This window comes from Neopsephotus bourkii, unplaced genomic scaffold, assembly GCF_033783945.1.
Source record: "Neopsephotus bourkii isolate Nb327-2 ecotype Australia unplaced genomic scaffold, CSIRO-AGI_Nbou_v1 NB_1181, whole genome shotgun sequence".
Lineage (NCBI taxonomy): Eukaryota > Metazoa > Chordata > Aves > Psittaciformes > Psittacidae > Neopsephotus > Neopsephotus bourkii.
The window spans coordinates 4,535,923-4,553,845 of NW_026901666.1; the positions used below are offsets into that span (position 1 = coordinate 4,535,923).

At 39.1% G+C, this 17,923-nt stretch overlaps 1 protein-coding gene across 6 annotated transcripts in view; it reads right to left on the reverse strand.

Moving 5' to 3' along the window:
- CCDC148 (coiled-coil domain containing 148) overlaps positions 1-17,923 on the reverse strand; it is a 58,754-nt gene that overhangs the window by 15,558 nt on the left and 25,273 nt on the right. For all 6 annotated transcript variants that reach the window (XM_061363807.1, XM_061363801.1, XM_061363802.1 and 3 more), the window contains one exon: positions 3,523-3,663. In XM_061363807.1, the coding sequence (XP_061219791.1) occupies positions 3,523-3,663 (141 nt within the window). The remainder of the gene's footprint in view (positions 1-3,522; positions 3,664-17,923) is intronic.

Consider the following 17,923-nt stretch of genomic DNA (forward strand, 5'->3'; position numbering starts at 1 on the left):
AGCCTCTGTAGAGACTGGATGCTGCTTTAAGGTCTTCCCACAGCCTTTTCTTCTCCAGGCTGAACAAAAACAGGTCTCCCAGTCTGTCTCCATAGGAACACTTAGAATGCTTTTTTTTTTTCTTTTTTGAACACTTAATATTTATGAAATAAAACTCTCTCTTTTGCAATTATTCCCTTTCTGTATTTCAAATTGCCTGAAGATTTTCTCATAAATGCTAATTAAGGGCCAGTGGATACTTCTGAAATTCCGTATTTAAATATACAGGGAAAATCTGATCTGCAGTCCAAGAGAACAAATGTAGCATTGGTATTTAAGATTTAATGTCATTTTAGCCATTCTCAGGTTTGGAAGTACTTGACATATACCCCGATAGATTACAGGCTAGGTAGAGACTGGGAATTTCTTTTACACTGATCACAGGCATTTTACATGATCTTCATGCTGCTGTAGAACATTCCCCAGAAAAGCAGTTGCAGTATAAGGTTAGCAGCACTTTTTAAGGATCTAAGATGTAACATACTTAAATGAAACATATGACTGCTGGCCTCAAACAGCTGCTCTTTCATCTGCACATAAGCAGTCCTATACAGACATTACACATAGGCCAGAGACAAGAAAGTTTGCACAACTGAATTATTTACACAAAAAATTAACATTGCTGCTTGGTTAGATCAGCACAGGCTCACCAATCCTCTTCCCTTCCTTGTGGTTTCAGAGCCACCTGCCACTATAATCACAGTATGAGTAAAGACAAATAAGCAGAACAAGCTGCAACAGAAAGAAAAGCAGCAGCTAAGTTTCTCATAACCTAAGCAGCAAACCATCACTTAACATGGGCTGCCCCTCCCTGCACTACTGTGCCCAGTGCTGGGGGAGAAACCACAGCATCTCACAATCACATGTTCAAACTGAAACAACTCATGCATCATCCATACCAGCCAAAACTTCATCACATGTCACTCTGAAAATTCTATCATAGAAGGTGACTGCAGACACATAATGTAGAAGTTCTGCCTTGTTATTTTATAACTTTAAATCCAGCACGTAAGAACAGTAACAACATATCAGCAAAGAACAAACACTAGGAAACACATGTCAGTGTGAAAAAAAAATAAATACATAAATAATAGTATTGTAACACATTGCACATAATTTTTAAAATTTCTCCTCTGTCTTTTTATAGAGGTTCATGTATAAAAGGTTCACCAGCAATATATGCAATAGGCCAATTTAAGGTTAAACCAACAGTGATTTAAATTGAGCCTGGTTTTCTCTGAAAGTGCAGCGTTGCAACACCTTTCTCAACTTTTGAACCTGGAATGACAGTCTGAAATATTAGAGATAATTTAAAGATAAATAAAACAAATTAAAATAAGGATAAAACCATGAGTTACCTGGTAGGACCTCATTCCTGAGCAGGAGATTGGACTAGAGACTTCTTGAGTCCCTCCCAATCTGTGCTTTTCTGATTCTTACAAAAAGTGAGTGTTTCTGTGTATTTTGAGGGAAGGAGAAACATCTCTTGAAACTGGCTCTGGGACAATTAGTTGCAATTTTGCTAACTATATGATTTAGCATACTTGAATAAAAAGATTATGCTCTGTCAAGAATGCATATTTTATTTTCAAGGTGAATAGCAGGAAAACAATAAAACCAGATGTAAACAGAGACTTCTTCAACTAGAGATCAAACTGGATACACACAGTATGCAAATGCAGATATGACCAAGAATGAACTCACAAATAAATCAGAATCAATTTGAAATTAGACAATTTTTAAAATGTTGGTTCTGGGGACTTGCAGCAATGAGAAATAACGAGTTGATCTCAAGACAAGAAGGCTTTCACAGCTTCAGCTTCTTTTCTCCAGGTAGCTGTTTCAGTCAAGTGCTTCTTGCAGAATTGTTGATATAACCATATTCGATGGTTATGCAAACTACTTACTAGTAATACAATAAGCTACAAGAACTTCTGCTCTTGACCTGTTTGATATGGCGTGAAGGCATATTTGGACTAAGCAAGGAAAAGATATTTGAGTGCTATAAAAATAGATGAGGAAATTCCAAGTAGTGTACTACCATTTTCATTCTTTTGCTAAAGCAGCAGTCGGTTCCACCTGCCTGCAAGTCTTTTATTTTGCTCTGCTATAATCTCTTTACTGCTTTTAGTAAGTGCTGTGAATTGTTTCAGTTACAACTTAAACAAATTGCTGTAAGTAGGGTCAGTTTTGTGTCTGGCGTTTTCCCTTGCAAGGAATATCACTGCTGTAGACACCTCTATGGACACGAGAGTTCATCAGATTCCAAGGGTGTCTACCTGGCCACGTTGTAGTCCCACCAGTAAACATTTACTCCCAGCAGGATATGTTACACATTTGACAAGGTGGCAAAATCTAAAGAGAAAACATGGTAACATATGGAAAGATTCTGTTTTCTTCCTTCTTTTCCACTGGTTTCCTGTAGTGCTACGTAGTGATATCACTAAAGCCATCATATGCCTCATGAAAATATTCTCTTTGGAACAGTTTAGCCTTGTTTTCTTAACTTCTAACTGGAATGTTACAAGAGAACAGCTTTTAGAGCCTCTCCTTGCAAAGATGCTGGCATGAGTAGTCCAGTAAAAGAGACTATTTACTGAGCAGCACTTAAAAGGCGAAGCAGTAAGAAACTATGACATATTTACTGAGCAGCACTTAAAAGACAAAGCAAGAAACTATGACATTCTCCGACTTATTTTTTTTCATGCAGTCTTAACAAATACACCACAGGTGAGTTGGATTCAAAACATATCAGATTTCAGCATAAAAAATACTCAGAAACAGAGGTAAAGTTCTAATAAAAACTCTTGGATTTTTCCTGTATCATTTAAATAAAAAGGTCAACACAAATACATGTGATGTAGCTTGATTTTCTAAAAGCGTTACATTCACTATAGTGAATTTCTGATCTTATATTAAGTTGAAGTTTAGGGTTATGCATGAAAGCCATTTCCCAAGTAGTCACCACCTAAGTACTTAGAATAACATTACAGACTTTCGATATCCTGATATGGTTAATATTACCACTGGGCTTCAGGCCCACTGTTAAGGTGCTTGTGCTGCACAGTGCAGTGCGCTCTCTTGCAGACAATACCCTGTAAGGTTCATTTGCTGCATTGCAGCATACTTAACTGCAGCATGGGAAGCTTTCAGAGTCCTTGCCACATACTAAAAGAACAAAGCTGTATGAGTTAGAAATCCAGTAGTGCTTCTGCACTTATTTTTTGTGGTGCAGAGACGGTCACATACATTTATTTGTGTATGTGACTCGGTTTTTTTTAGACAGGTAACAAAGTACATTTGGTGTTTAAGAGCAAGCAGCTTTAAAGCTAAGGTGGATAATAGCAAGACTCAACTAACCATTTGCTCACCTCTATACTAATTCCTAATACTTTACAAGACTACAAGATAGTGAGATCAATTAAAGATTTTAAAGTCAATTGTATTCTAATGTATGCAAAAACATATAAAAGATTCACATACTTTCTCTTTCTCCTGAGCTCTACGAATAATTTCCTGTTCTTTCTGTAGCCTTTCTTTCTCTTCTTTCTCTTCTTTTCTTCTAGCAGCTATAGCAGCTTCTAGTTTAGCAGCCTCTTCCTGCTGTGCTTTCCTCTGTAGAACCTGGAAGAAATAGTTGAAAAGACAGTCCTGCAGCAGACTTGTGGTGCAATATAGTGAACCTACCAAACTGAGAGAGGGAAGAAAACCCATGTAACCCATTTACAAACTAAGATTTATAATCTTACCAGCAATACATAATCACTCAGTAAGCACCAGCTTTCTGCACACTAATGTACAATTTGCAACTGACTGGCATAATACTAAAAAAAATCACATGTGAAAAGATTTTTGGCAAAATTACCAAAACCATCACAGTAACATCAAATCTTAGATTCTCCTTCAATGCTTACTTTCAGTGACATATACATTTCTTAATGAACCTATGAATGAATGCAGAGCAGGGCTAAAAGACCAGAGTCTGCTCACACCTTTCAACTTGGGCAGTTCTGAAACAGCACTTCACTTTCAGCCAACTCTGTGGAAATCAACAGACTCCAGCAACAAAGATTTCATCTTTTGTCAGCTTTCAAACTGTGCAAAATTAGTCCAGGATCCCTGCCAGCTGTGAACGCTTGTGACCAGTGCCTATAGTGGTCCTGTATGCCAAACGTCCCACTGATCTATGGGAAGAGAGACATCAGCCACAGCTCAGCTGCCCAGTGGCTGAAGGGACTGCTGTTTCAGCACATGTGGAAGCATGGCAGGGACCAGCGCCACTGCACCCTCATTAGAGGGCCTGCCACCCCGCTTCACAAAACATGTTGGGGATGGGATGGATAGCTCAGCAAAACATGCCAGAAATCCATTTTTGACATATTCCTGATACACTTTATTGGTTAAACAGGACAACACATCCTCAGTAATTGATAATATTTAGAGACTTTGTTTTCAGTGCTCTTGAGCACACTGTTCTCAGTTAGCATGGAGCCCTGATTTACCTTGGTGCTGTCAAGAACAGTTGTACACTCATCTGTTTCACACTGGTTTCAACAGGATTAGCAATGTCTGCTTTTTGTTGGCTTGCCAGCTCTTTTTACAATGGATTTGTCAAATGTAACAGTACTATGCATTCCTCACAGAAACAAGCATTTGAGCCATTTTTCATCTGGTTTTCTATACTATAGTAGGTACTAAGATATTAATATATATTTTATCACCTTTACTGCATTTCACTAGCTATGTGCACAGACTGTATTAATTCTTCTGTTCTGTGCTTCTGAAAAAATTGCTCAGGAGTCCAGTGCTCCCTGGGGTCTGAGGTCCTCAGTGATCTGTATCTTTAATTTTCCATGTTTTAATAACAACTATTGAGTTTGGGGTTCTTCAAATAACTTTCATTTACGCTGTTACTCAGAGTACGTACAATTTTTCCCAGCTTCAACTCCAACCCCAAAGTTAAGAATTATGATTTAGCTGAGCATTAAACTTTTTTTACCTCTCTCCTTCCTTTTTTTGTAAGTAATTCTCAGTGGGGGCCTGTTTATAACTGTGTTTCACCTTCTGAAGTCTCCTGTCTTTCCTTTCAGGGGGGAACGGGGGAGGAAGCTAGGTAACAGCCATCTTCACCAATTAGATGTTTTATAGGAAGAGAGCAAGTAAAAAATTATCCTTGCAACTAGGAAAATGTAAGCAGCCAGGGGAAAAAAGGGACAAGATACTGAAACCCCAAACCTCTCTACTTCCCTTCCTCTTGACCCTATTTGGACAATGCTACTCATTATTTTATGGGACAGTGAGGTAGCACAGGGATAACTTTGTGCCAGCAAGTGTTAATGGCACTGAATGAATGTCAAAAAATGTAGTGGGATGGTTTGCAAGGAGAGAACAAATGTGTACACGTGGAAACTGAAGCTGGATGTGGATGCCTGAAAATATGCAAGAGGGATCACTTAGGATACATACATGCAAACTGCACCTGTCCATATGCCTAACTGAATAGTAAAGTAATGGCAGAAAGTATAGAAACCCCTATTTTTCTTTTTGGTATTCTTACAAAATTATTTGAAATGGGAATTCAAACTTGCACCATATGAAAAATTACAAATTTTATTGCAGTATTCCTTAGTACAGATATACTACTCTTCACTTATGATCTTCTCAGAATTTTGGAAATGTTCCCTAAACTAGAACTAGCATATGTAATAATAATGATAGTAATAAAATTGTTAATGAAAGATATATTTGGTAGAGCTTCTTTGGCAGTGGTAAAACTATCCTTTAATTCCTAAAAAGAAAAAAATCATCCTCCCAAATCCTTTAATGTGACAGTCACAGGTATGTTGAGTTTCTGGAAGAACTGGGGAGCAGACTGAGCACTTGTGGGACACCCAAGATCAGGGTGAGATCTCTGAGAACAGGAGATCACCTGCTCTCCCCCACCCCTCTGTTTTCTGTTAACTAGAAGAGACATATTAGCATAAATAACCCTTAGACATAAGTAGTGCAATATAAATAGCTCTAAGCATCTGCATTGAATATTTTTTCTTTTTTTTTTTTTTTTTTGTCTCCAGAAAAAGAAAACTAAAAATGACCAGTCCCACTTGAATATATGCTGCATATGAATAATTTACCTTATTTTTTGCTATGTAGTAGGTTTTCCCCTCCTCCCAACCCCTCAGTAATATCTTGCTTTTGGTCATCCCTAATATATTAATGAATTCAAGCAGTATGTGCAAATAAGTAGTTTCCAAATTTTATTTAATGACTTGATTAATCCAGGGTGCTATATCACAGCATAAATACCTTGAGCCCTCTTACCCACGTTTCGGGAGATCCACATTCAATTCTTTATTCTGCAAAAGGGAATATGAAGCCATGTTTATGGTTACAATTATTCCAGGTTGAAAAAAACAGAATCAGAGCAGCTGAGGTTGGAAAGGACCTCTCAAGGCCATCCAGGCCACCCACCCTGCTTAAGCAAGGTCAGTTGCAACCGATTACCTAGGACCATGTTAAATCACAGTTTAAGTATCTCCAAATGATGGAGGCTCCACAACCTCTCTGGACAATATGTTCTGGTGTTACCCGCCCTCTCAGTAAAGAAATGATGAATGGAATGGAATTTCAAATGTGTCAGCTTGTGCCTGCTGCCTCTTTCCTGTCACTGGGCACCTCTGGAAAGAGCCTGGCCCCATCCTCCTTGCACCCTCTCCTCTAGGTATTTATACACATTGGTGAGATCCCCTCTTCTCCAGGCTGAACAGTCCCAGCCCTCTCCACCTTTCCACACAGGAGAAGTGACCTTCCTCTTAAAGGTCCTTTGCTGGACTCATTGCAGTAATAAAGAAATAATGAAACACTTTTTGAGGCAGGGACCTGTACCCACCTGTCCTCAAAATTAAAAATAGCATCTTTATTTCTAGACTGCTTGGAGCTAGGGGCTTCTCATTCCCTGACACAGTAGCTGCTCCACTTGAAAATCACCAAGAGGCAGAAGCGCGTCTATCTCCAGATATTGTCTAGTGTCCAGACATTCACTTGGGAACATCTTCTCTGCTGACCACTATCTTTACTGTCTAAGAATTACTCTGGTGTAGAGAAACAGATTTTCTCTGTCCTTCAGTCCTCTCATGATTCTCCCATGCCAGTTCCCTATCAGTTCTAGGAATGAAGTCTTCTCCTATAATGTGAGATCTTATTTCCTTAAGTTAGCTCCTAAGTTAAAAACACAAAGTTGACAAGTAGATGCTGTAAGACTTAAGCAAGTCCCATGAAAAAGAATCAGACAGCTATATTTTTAGGCATAACAGAAATGCATTTTCTTGAGAAATATGCAAAGCAAGGATTCTTGTGATGTTGTTCAGCAGAGGGGCACTACCAAAAATGCAGGGAAACAAAGCAGTTAAGATGATCTAACAGGATTTCTTGGGAGAGTTGGCTAAACTCGTTCCAAGTTCTGAACAGAGACACTGAAGGTGTGGAACAGCCAAGTATAAGGAACAAGATGTATTCAGACCTTTATTTCAGGGTTTTCTATAGTTCTGACACTGATAACAAATTCAGCAGTAGACAGGGCCTAAACAGCTTGCTTAGCTTGGCAGGAATGAACATGAATGAACAAGGACTTCAGAAAAAAGTTGCTACAGAGCAGAGGTTTAATAGATGGATCCTACAGAGGAACCCAGTGGGTTTGAGCCTGTCTCATGCAGCAGGAATGACAAACTGACTGGTTCTAAGCCATACAAGCATTAAAAATCCATCAAGCGGGCTAAGAAATCTATAGCAACTCCACATCCTAAAGCAAGCAAGTTCTGAGGGAAGTGCCAGAAGGGTGTGTATCCCTTATAGAACAGCCAGTTACAATTTCAAATCATCCACTGAAACAGAAATGTGGAACAATAATAGAACACAGGTTACATGAAATGACCATACCTGAGTGAACCCCCCCACACATGAAAGTTGTAACACAAGGTCTTTGTCTAAATAGAGATTTTTACTTAGCAAGTTTGACAGCAGCTTGCTCGTGCAGTTTAGGACTTTAAGAATCTAAAATAAAAGGCTAAATTGTTTCAGTTGCCCTTCAATTGCTACACTAATAAACTTAAAAGGAATGTTTTGAAAATAAATGTGGAACATCATTTGATCATTTCTACCTCACTTTTGAAACAGACTGAAGCAAAAACATATACATAAAGCTTTAAAATTTAACAGTAAACAAAAAAAAAAATCAATCTGCTGAAAGTCTGCTCTGATTGGAGCTAGGCTGAACTGCAGAAACGCATGAAGGAACTTTAAACTTCTGTACTAACACCAGTGAGATTTTCTGGGCTGGGCTGAAATGAGGTAACAGTTAAACTATGTAACAAAAGAATTGCTTTGTTTTAAGCTTGCATTTTCCTACATCCTGCTTCACATTCCTTTCAAACTCTCTTCAACAATTATATATACGCAGTAAGCGGGCTCATCACATGCAGTTTCAGTTTTCTCCAACTCTGAGAACCCTCTTGATCCTTTACTGGTCTCCTCTAGATATTAATTTACCTATTAACGAGGGATCTTTTTTAGTTGTTTGACTGCAATCATTAGATAGCATAGTGTGCCCACTAAATGGGTTTCAATAAAAGTTGCAATTAACTGATTCTTCAGGGGAATTACCAACTGGAAGCAGATGTTGAGAACAGGACTGGTCCAGCACTAAGTGTCAAGACGGTAACTGGCTGAAGGAAAGCAAATAACAACATAGCAGTAAGCAGATACAGATACTAATCTAGTCTAAAATCATCTCAAACTTCCTTAATCATTTATTTTGATCAGCAGTTGTTTGCATGGCATGCGTAACACACCAATCTTGTGACAAGCCACAATCACTTTCCTAGTTCTTTTTACATAGCTCTTCCATTAAAGCCTTTTGATTGAGTCAGAAATCAATGTTGGGGCACAATCTAGATTTTCAAAAGGTTTCATACAAACAAGTGAGCATAACCAAGCATCAAACATATAACTTCACTCAGCTGACAAAACATTAATCATGCAAAGAGGTTCCCCAGACAAAACTGATATGGCAGTAATTCAATGCATATCTCCACTACCTTCTACAGTACTAACTACACTGCCCTGAATCACTACTGAGCACACCTATTTACTCAGCAGGTAGGATCTGCTTTCTATTTTTATCTAGTTAGGTTTTTTGAATGCACAAGCCTATTGCTAATCAAGAAAACGGGTTATAAGAATATCAAGGAAAGTTCAATTGTACTATACTTTCCCACAATACCTATTTATTCTTTCCTGTAGGCAGCATATGAAGGTAATTTACATTATCCCTGCCCCTCCTTCATTTATCTAATCCATGCCTTTTCATTAAGGCAAAAGAGGAGTCACTTCCTTAAAAAAATTACTCACAATTGCAACAAAAAGGAAAAACTTGTAAAAACCAGAAAAGCACTATTTGCAAAACATCTATAAAATGTGATTCAGTAGGCTGGCATTATGACATGTCTTCCCCACATGAAGAGTTAAAGTCATTGTCATGGTTTAAACCCAGACAACTTTTTCACTCACTCCCCCCCTTCTTGTCCTCCCCCTATTCCCAGAGGGATGGAGAGAATTGAAAAGAATGCAACTCCCACAGGTTAAGATAAGAAAAGTTTAGTAACTAAGGTATAACACAAATCACTACTGCTACCATCAATAGTAATAATGGTAAAGGAAATAACAAGGGGAGAGAATACAACACCTCATCACCAGGCGTCAGATAACTCAGCCCCCCTAGCCTGACCAAGCACCGACCAATACCTCCTCCAACCCTGCAGTTCCAGCCCTTCCGGGTAACTCTCAGTTACACCCCGGGCATGACTTGCTGTGGTATGGAATACCTCTTTGGTCAGTTTGGGTCAGGTGTCCTGTCTCTGCTTCCTCCCGGCTTCCCCCCTCCCTGGCAGAGCATGAGGCTCACAAAGTCCTTGGCCAAACCAAAATATCTGTTATCAGCTCTGTTCCCAGGCCGAAAGTCGAAAAACAGCACTGCACCAGCTACTAAGAAGGAGAAAAATGACTGCTACTGCTAAACCCAGGACAGTCATATAAAATAAAATGTTCTTTGTGGAGCCGAACTAAATTAATGAGTTTTATTATGTCAGGAATACCAAAAATTAGTAATTCAATACCTGATTCAAAGGCCAATATATTTCACTTTTAAAGCCACATTCGAACATTAAAACATCTCTGTGTTAGACAGTAGTTTTTGTCCCACAGCCTCAACTCCTTTTGTGGGCCAGCCTGTGTATGAAGGGGAACTTCTCATGGAGTACTTCCCACAGAAAATGGCAGGGGCAAGAATGGAAAGGCTCCTAAGCCCTGCCAATGTTGTCAGAGGTTCAAAGAATAGGAGCTAGGCTATCTTCACTCATAATGACAAGGGTATACTGGACTGCCTCTTCAGAAACCCAGCCTGCATGTCTATTTGCCTTGCAAATTGTACTTCGCTGTGAGTCTGTACAACACATGGTACTATGGGAAACCAGTCCTATCTGAGAGTCTCTGGGTGCTGCTGCAAAACAACCACCACCACCAAAGGGCAGACAGGGAAATGGAGCACAATAATGGAGGGATCTCTGTGGCACACATTTCCATACTTCTTTATTTTGCTGTTTAAAACTGACTACCTGATGCTGAATTTCCAGCATTCATTATTTAAGCTTTTCAAGAAAACCCATTGTATTCATCAGCTTTTTCCTCCAGAGGCAGGGTCATGCAGATCTGAAGAGCAGTAACAATAAAGAAATACCCTGAACAGTAATTCTGACTCAGTAAGGCAGTAGTCTGAGTCCACAGAATGCACAAAAAACCTGATGTGTTCTTGATTGCATTCTTTCATTCCTAGGAGTGCAAAATCAGAAGGGTAGAGTTTACTGTGTCAACACTAAATGTTCTGTTTAAATATTAAAAAAATCCTAGTAGTTAAACTAATATTGAAAACACACTGAAACCTGGATCCCCAATTGCCTGTTTCACAAAGAAGCTTACATACAAGCACTGCCAACATTAAGTTTTGAAAGTTTTTAATTACAACTGGCATTTCAAGTACATTTCACAGTTCATGTATTATTAGAGGAGCTTTTGCCAAGTGAATTATTAAATTGCTGTGCTAAACAGAATATGTACATACCTATTTTCTGATCATTATTTCAATATTGCATATTACAATAATGTAAAGTACACTGCAAACCAATTAAAGTAATAAATTAATTCTTTCACTCTAACATCTGAATAGTAATAATGTATTTATCATGTATTTCATGCTACAGATACATTTCTCGATGATAAAGCAAGTTTTGGGATACTTTCCTTGGGAATACCCAATAAATCAGCACATCAGCATTAAGCAGGTTCTTCTCTTTAAGCAACACTGACTTACGTTATAAACAGATCTTGAAGCTGCCTAGGGTGACACAAGAGAGTTGGCATCAAGCTCCTTCTAGCAGCTAAAGTATACAGCTAGGAAAATAGGAGCATGGGGCAACTGATTAGTGCAGAGAGGGTCTGCATGGCAAAGATCATGCATGGAGTAAAAATGGCCTTTGAAAACTGAGGCAAAAATACATTACAAACCACAAGGACATAAAATGACCAGGAGGAACAGTGTCCCAGAATGACTATACAGAGCTCCAGATCAGTATTCTTGCAGACTACACTGTGCTACACAGATATAATAAGCTGCTACAATTCAAATTCTAAGCAATAATTCCCAATAATTATGTGATAAAGTCAGTACTGTTTGTCATAACTAAAGGCATAAAAAGAAAATCCTATGATATCCCCACAATTCTCTCTAGCTCACTCTTTCACAACCTTAAGAAATGACCCAATCCCAACACACTTTCAGAATCTCCTAGAGCTTTACTAATCTCTAACACATTTCTGCACACCTTTCCCTACTTTTATTATGGTTTGCACTTTTTTTTCCACTCTTCAAAATGTTCACAAGTCATTCTAAGGATGCCTGGGAAAAAATATTCAGAGGGTCTCTTCAAGAAAAATACTTTCACAAATGAAGATGCTATGTAGCAAAAGTACCACCACAAAATTCAAATGAGTAAGTTGAGGAAGCATGCAAGAGAATGCTATTCCAGCACTGGTAAAAGAACCAGCATTTTTGTGGTGAATTCATCATGTGACTGAAAGCAAGAGCAGCTGCAGCAATCAGGGTTGCATGGTCAGAAATGTTGAAATGTGATTAGAAGATGACTAGAGATTCAAATGCTATTAAAAGGACTTCAATATATATATATGTGTGTATATATATACGTGTGTGTATATATGTGTGTGTATATATATACACATATATATAAAAAATAATCCTAAGCATAAAACAAAGAATCAGAGAATGCATCTGCATATATTTGTCCCATATTTCTAACTCGTTGTTTGGCAAAGTGGGTAGGAAATCCCAACAGTAGCCATTAAGTGTTATTTCATACTTCACAGATGGGAAAGCACAGACCGCCTGAGCTAAGTGTTATATGGTGCATGTCATTTGCCCCCAAAACTGGCATAACCAGCAGTAAAATTCCTATTGTGTGGAAAAGCTCAATGTTAGGTTACTGAAGGGGCTCTCGAAAACAGAGAACAAGTACAGCAGCTTTTCATCTTGTCCAGATAGAGACCAAGTAGTCATTCAGAACTACTCTGCTTTGGAAAGGATGAACAACAAATTGCATAGGAATCTACATCTGCTCTCTTTCCATAGGGTTATTCAGGCTAGAGTCCTCTAGGTCACCCAAGGCCTTCCTACAGTTACTGACATTGTGCTCATATGAAGCTCAAGAGAAAGACCAAGCTTGGGATCAGAGTCCAAAAAGCACAGCAAGAAATGTCCACAGTTCAAATAAACAGACCAATCCACTTCTATTGCCAGGACTTAGATCCTTCCCTTACTCTCCTTCCCCAGCTTCACTGTGTCTCTGCCATCTCCTCTGCCCTCTTTCTTGCTGAATATAGAATTGAGAGTTATCTCATTTATGGTAAGTCAGAGATACCTCTTCATTTCTCCAGATGGACAACACAAGGCACAGAGGGTGAAAAACTGCCTCTTAATTGCAAGTTTGAATTCAACCCACATCAACCATGACATTTTTCCTTCACACTTTAAAGATAAGGACTGCAATCTCAGAACAAGTTGGTGACCCAAGAAATTCTGTTTACAGAGAGAAGGCCATTTTAGAGCTATGCATTTCTAGTGTGTCTTGAAATAGAGAATTAAACAAAACAGATGTAAAATGTGGTTAAGTGATAAAAGGTTATGGGCTACAAGAATTACAGGACTTCAACATCAGCTCTTCCGTAAGGATATTCTTCTCAAATCAGTTTCTAATGGACATATAATCCAACTGATGAAGATGATTGAATAAATTTGGCAAACTACTTATTTCCCCACACAAGAGAATGTTATTACTTTATTTTCTACTATAGAACTAGCCAAAGAGCAAGGTCAAACTGAGATCAGTAGAAGATTAACATGGGAAACCCATTAAAAGGTGACTTTCATTACTAGCAGCATAGCCTCTTCATTTGCAATATAGCTTAGTTGTTAATACTTCAGATAAAAGTAGTGCATGCTGATCTATGTCTCTTGCCTGAGCATCTCCCTTCCATGCTCAGGTACTAAAAAATGTAAGATTTTTAAGAAAAGGGGGAAGGAAATGTAGAGGGAAATAGAAAAATAAAGATGTAGTCCTCCACAGAACAAGGATTCACTGAGGTAATTTCTATTAAGGTTAATAGAAGTTAAGCACATAAATTCCACTTGGGTTAGTAGGATGATAAATACCATAGACTTAAATATTTTATAAATGGAACAGGGCAATAGAAGTCATGTTACAAAACTAAAGCAAATTTTTAAAGTCACTGATTATACAGAAATGTCTATTTGGTGACTAACAAAAGGTAGTGCATTTCATTTAAACAAGCATTTTCAAGCTTACTTGCATTCACCTACAATTTCTCATTACAAAACTTACTTCAACTACTCAAACTTTTAAGACTTTCTGCTAGAGACTAAGAAGGAAACAAATGCATAGTGTAAAACATTTGCATCTCCAGGACAGAATCGCTACAGGTTTTATCAGACAAACATGTGAGTCTCCACAGCATTTGCACAGCAGCCCCAGCGCTCACAGGAAGCAAAGGCTGGATATGCTCTTTACGGATGGTTTGTATCATGCATGAAAAGTCTGTAATTTAGGAAACACCAGACCTACTGGTAACATATGCTAATGTGCAGTAGTTTCAACAGCTCTCAGAAGTGCAGAACGCACAGCACAAGTAAAGTAGATCTACAGTTACACAGTGGGCATCCTAAGGATTTCTGTTTCCAATTAACAAATTGTTTGCCAAAACTTTGGAAGTCACACGCAAATTTTGCCCCAACAAAGCTGACATCACCAAGGAAGATGGGAAGTATAGTGAGACCTGCTACTAATGTATAATCCTATCAACTAAAAATAAGACAAAGCTTGCACTAATCAAACCCACCATGCATTGAAACATAAAATATTAACAATGCTATTACTGGAAATAAAATAAGAATAGAAAGACTATGCATATAACCCTAAATGGAAAGATAATGAGACAGGTGCCTCAGGGTGTGAATAGTAGAGCTTATAAAAGGGGAAAAAATAAAATGCATATTAATTACAGTTCTCTGGAGCCTAAAATATTAAGAGGCAGAGGGCAGTTTGTCAAAACAAGGTGAAAAAGCCACCATTTTTTTAAATCAGAACGTCCTAGAAAATCATTTTTTATAAGCATCTCACACACTGTTTTTCTTTTCTCATGTGCATGAAGCATTGTGCAGAATCTAGCTGGAGGTCTGTGACTACTGGAGTGCCTCAGGGGTCGGTGCTGGGATCAGTGCTATTTAGTATTTTCATCAACGACCTGGATGAGGGAACTGAGTGTACTCTCAGCAAGTTCGCTGATGACACTGAACTGGGAGGAGTGGCTGACACACCAGAAGGCTGTGCTGCCATCCAGTGAGACCCGGACAGGCTGGAGAGTTGGGTGGGGAGAAACTTGATGAAATTCAACAAGGGCAAGTGTAGAGTCTTGAATCTGGGGAAGAACAAGCCCATGTACCAGTACAGGTTGGGGACTGACCTGCTGGAAAGTAGCGAAGGGGAAAGGGACCTGGGGGTCCTGGTGGATAGCAGGATGACCATGAGCCAGCAATGTGCCCTTGTGGCCAAGAAGGCAAATGGCATCCTGGGGTGCATTAGAAAGGGTGTGGTGAGTAGGTCAAGAGAGGTTCTCCTCCCCCTCTATTCTCCCTTGGTTAGGCCGCGTCTGGAATATTGCGTCCAGTTCTGGGCCCCTCAGTTCAAGAAGGACAGGGAACTGCTTGAAAGAGTCCAGTGCAGAGCCACAAAGATGATTAAGGGAGTGGAACACCTCCCTTATGAGGAGAGGCTGAAGGAGCTGGGTCTCTTCAGCTTGGAGGAGACTGAGGGGTGACCTCATCAGTGTTTACAAATATGTAACGGGTGGGTGTCAGGATGATGGAGCTAGGCTTTTTTCAGTGATATCCAGTGATAGGACAAGGGGCAATGGGTGTAAACTGGAGCATAGAAGGTTCCACGTTAACATCAGGAAGAACTTCTTTACTGTGAGAGTGACAGAACACTGGAACAGGTTGCCCGGGGGGGTTGTGGAGTCTCCCACATTGGAGATATTCAAGGCCCGCCTGGACAAGCTCCTGTGTGATGTACTCTAGGTTACCCTGCTCTTGCAGGGGGGTTGGACTAGATGATCTCTTGAGGTCCCTTCCAACCCTTGGGATTCTGTGATACGAGCATAATCTTCAGTCTAACCTGAAGAGTAAACAGATGCATTACTTTCTGTTAGGACTAGGACTGGCACCTATAAAACTTGTAATCCAGTAGAGGACAGGTTTTACTTCCCTGGAGGTGAAAGTACAACACATCTTTGCTCAGGACAGTGTGTGAGCAGTTTACTTTTCACATCTTATCCTTGACTTTCCTCTCAGTCAACATTATTCAGGAAATCTGTCTGTTCTTGACAACAGGAGTGTTAACATTGTATTAACACATTTAAATATTATGTAGGCTTAAATATTCACACATGCATAACCTTAAATATGCTGCATTTCTATTTACAACTACTGAACTAAATTTCCTGTCCTTTTGTATGCAGTATTATCTCGTTAGCTCCTTCTGCAGCTGTATGAAGAGCTCCTTTGATCCTTTACTACTTTGGCAAATTTTTGATGCAAATTATTTTTCTTGCCTGAGGTGCCACTTTCCTACCTGAAGACAGAAGGTAATTCTCCTGAGAAAATAAGGTTAGGATGAGCTATCTGCTTGTCCAGCTATCTATCCACAAGCAATTTTGGGGATCACTGCACAATTTCAATGAAACTTGACAGATATGTGTATATCCCAGACTACAAGCTTTGATAAACCTAGCAGCTAGGTAAACGAGGGATATAGGTCTGAGGCTGAGGCACTACGTGCCCCTCCAAAGTTCTGGGGTGCAATGGATTGTTTAAATGGACCTCAGAACTGACAAGTCAGTCCATGGTCTCTTCCCATTTACTGTGTCACTGCAGCCCCCTGTTACCAAAACCCTGCTACTCATGCCCTTCTCAGAAGAATGAAAAGAAACACACATAATAGAGTTACCGTGGTTTAACAAACTGCCCCGTTACCTTCACCAGAGTGGTGTGGTTCTGTGTGCACTCCTTGTCCTCCCCAGATCTGTTACAGTCAATCAACAAGGAAAGCATTTTCCATTTTGTGTGTTGACTTATATAGCATAAATTATAATCATAATGCTAGAGCAAACTATGAAGGCAGTTTACCCTAAGACACTTCCCATGCAATTGGCACAGTGCAGGGCACCCACTCCCGTGGCCCAGCTGGGAAGTCAATAGCTCCATTGACCTGTAGTCATCTGCACATTGCCTCACACAGTCATCAAACTTAGCATGTTGTGTGCAAGTACAGCATAACAATTTCAGTGGAAGTAGAATGAATGTGTGGTGATAAATTATACTGCAAACATAATTTATGAAACACGCAATAGCTCAAGTCTGAACTTCTATTTCTCTTGGATTAGTATTTACTAAACCCCTCTGAAATACACTGTAAGAATCTGGTTAATATAATGAGCATCAGATTATTTATCTTTGTATTCTGTTAATGACTTTTCCTTAATTAGCAAAAAAGCCAATTATTTTTTCATTTCTAGCTTAAAATTTAGTGAGTGCTTGCTTTCTACATACTTCATAGATTTATCAACTACTTCTGTTGTGTGTGTACTGAGAGGGAAGTTGTAAAAATACTTCTGCTTTTTTATTGTGGCCTTACAGTTGCACCACCATAACAAAGAGCAAATGTAACCCCTTAAATCTGTGGTGTATTCAGGCAAAATACTAGGTAATACATTGTGAGAAGATTTCAGTAGAGCAGTTGATAGATTCAGAAATAACAATATCATGTGATAGAATGTGGTCTAGGGAAACAGGGGTGAGAAAAAGAAGGGTGAAAGGGAAGGCAAGGAAATTTGCAGGGACAATCTCTGCATGTGCTTCCAGCTTACTGCATATGCATTTTATCTGACCCCAGAGCCATGAAATTAATCACTGCTATACTGACCTCAAACTAATAAATCCAGGTTTATCAGCTCTGGATTAAAAACATACTACAGAGCCAGAGTGGACTTGTCTTTGGTGAATTTGAAAATTTTAGATATTTGCTGACATCCACTTTTGAGACATACAACAGCATCCTACAACTCTTAGGTTTACCAGATATTTCCTGAATGAGTATCTGTATTTAAAACTGGCATCATCAAAACTTCTTGA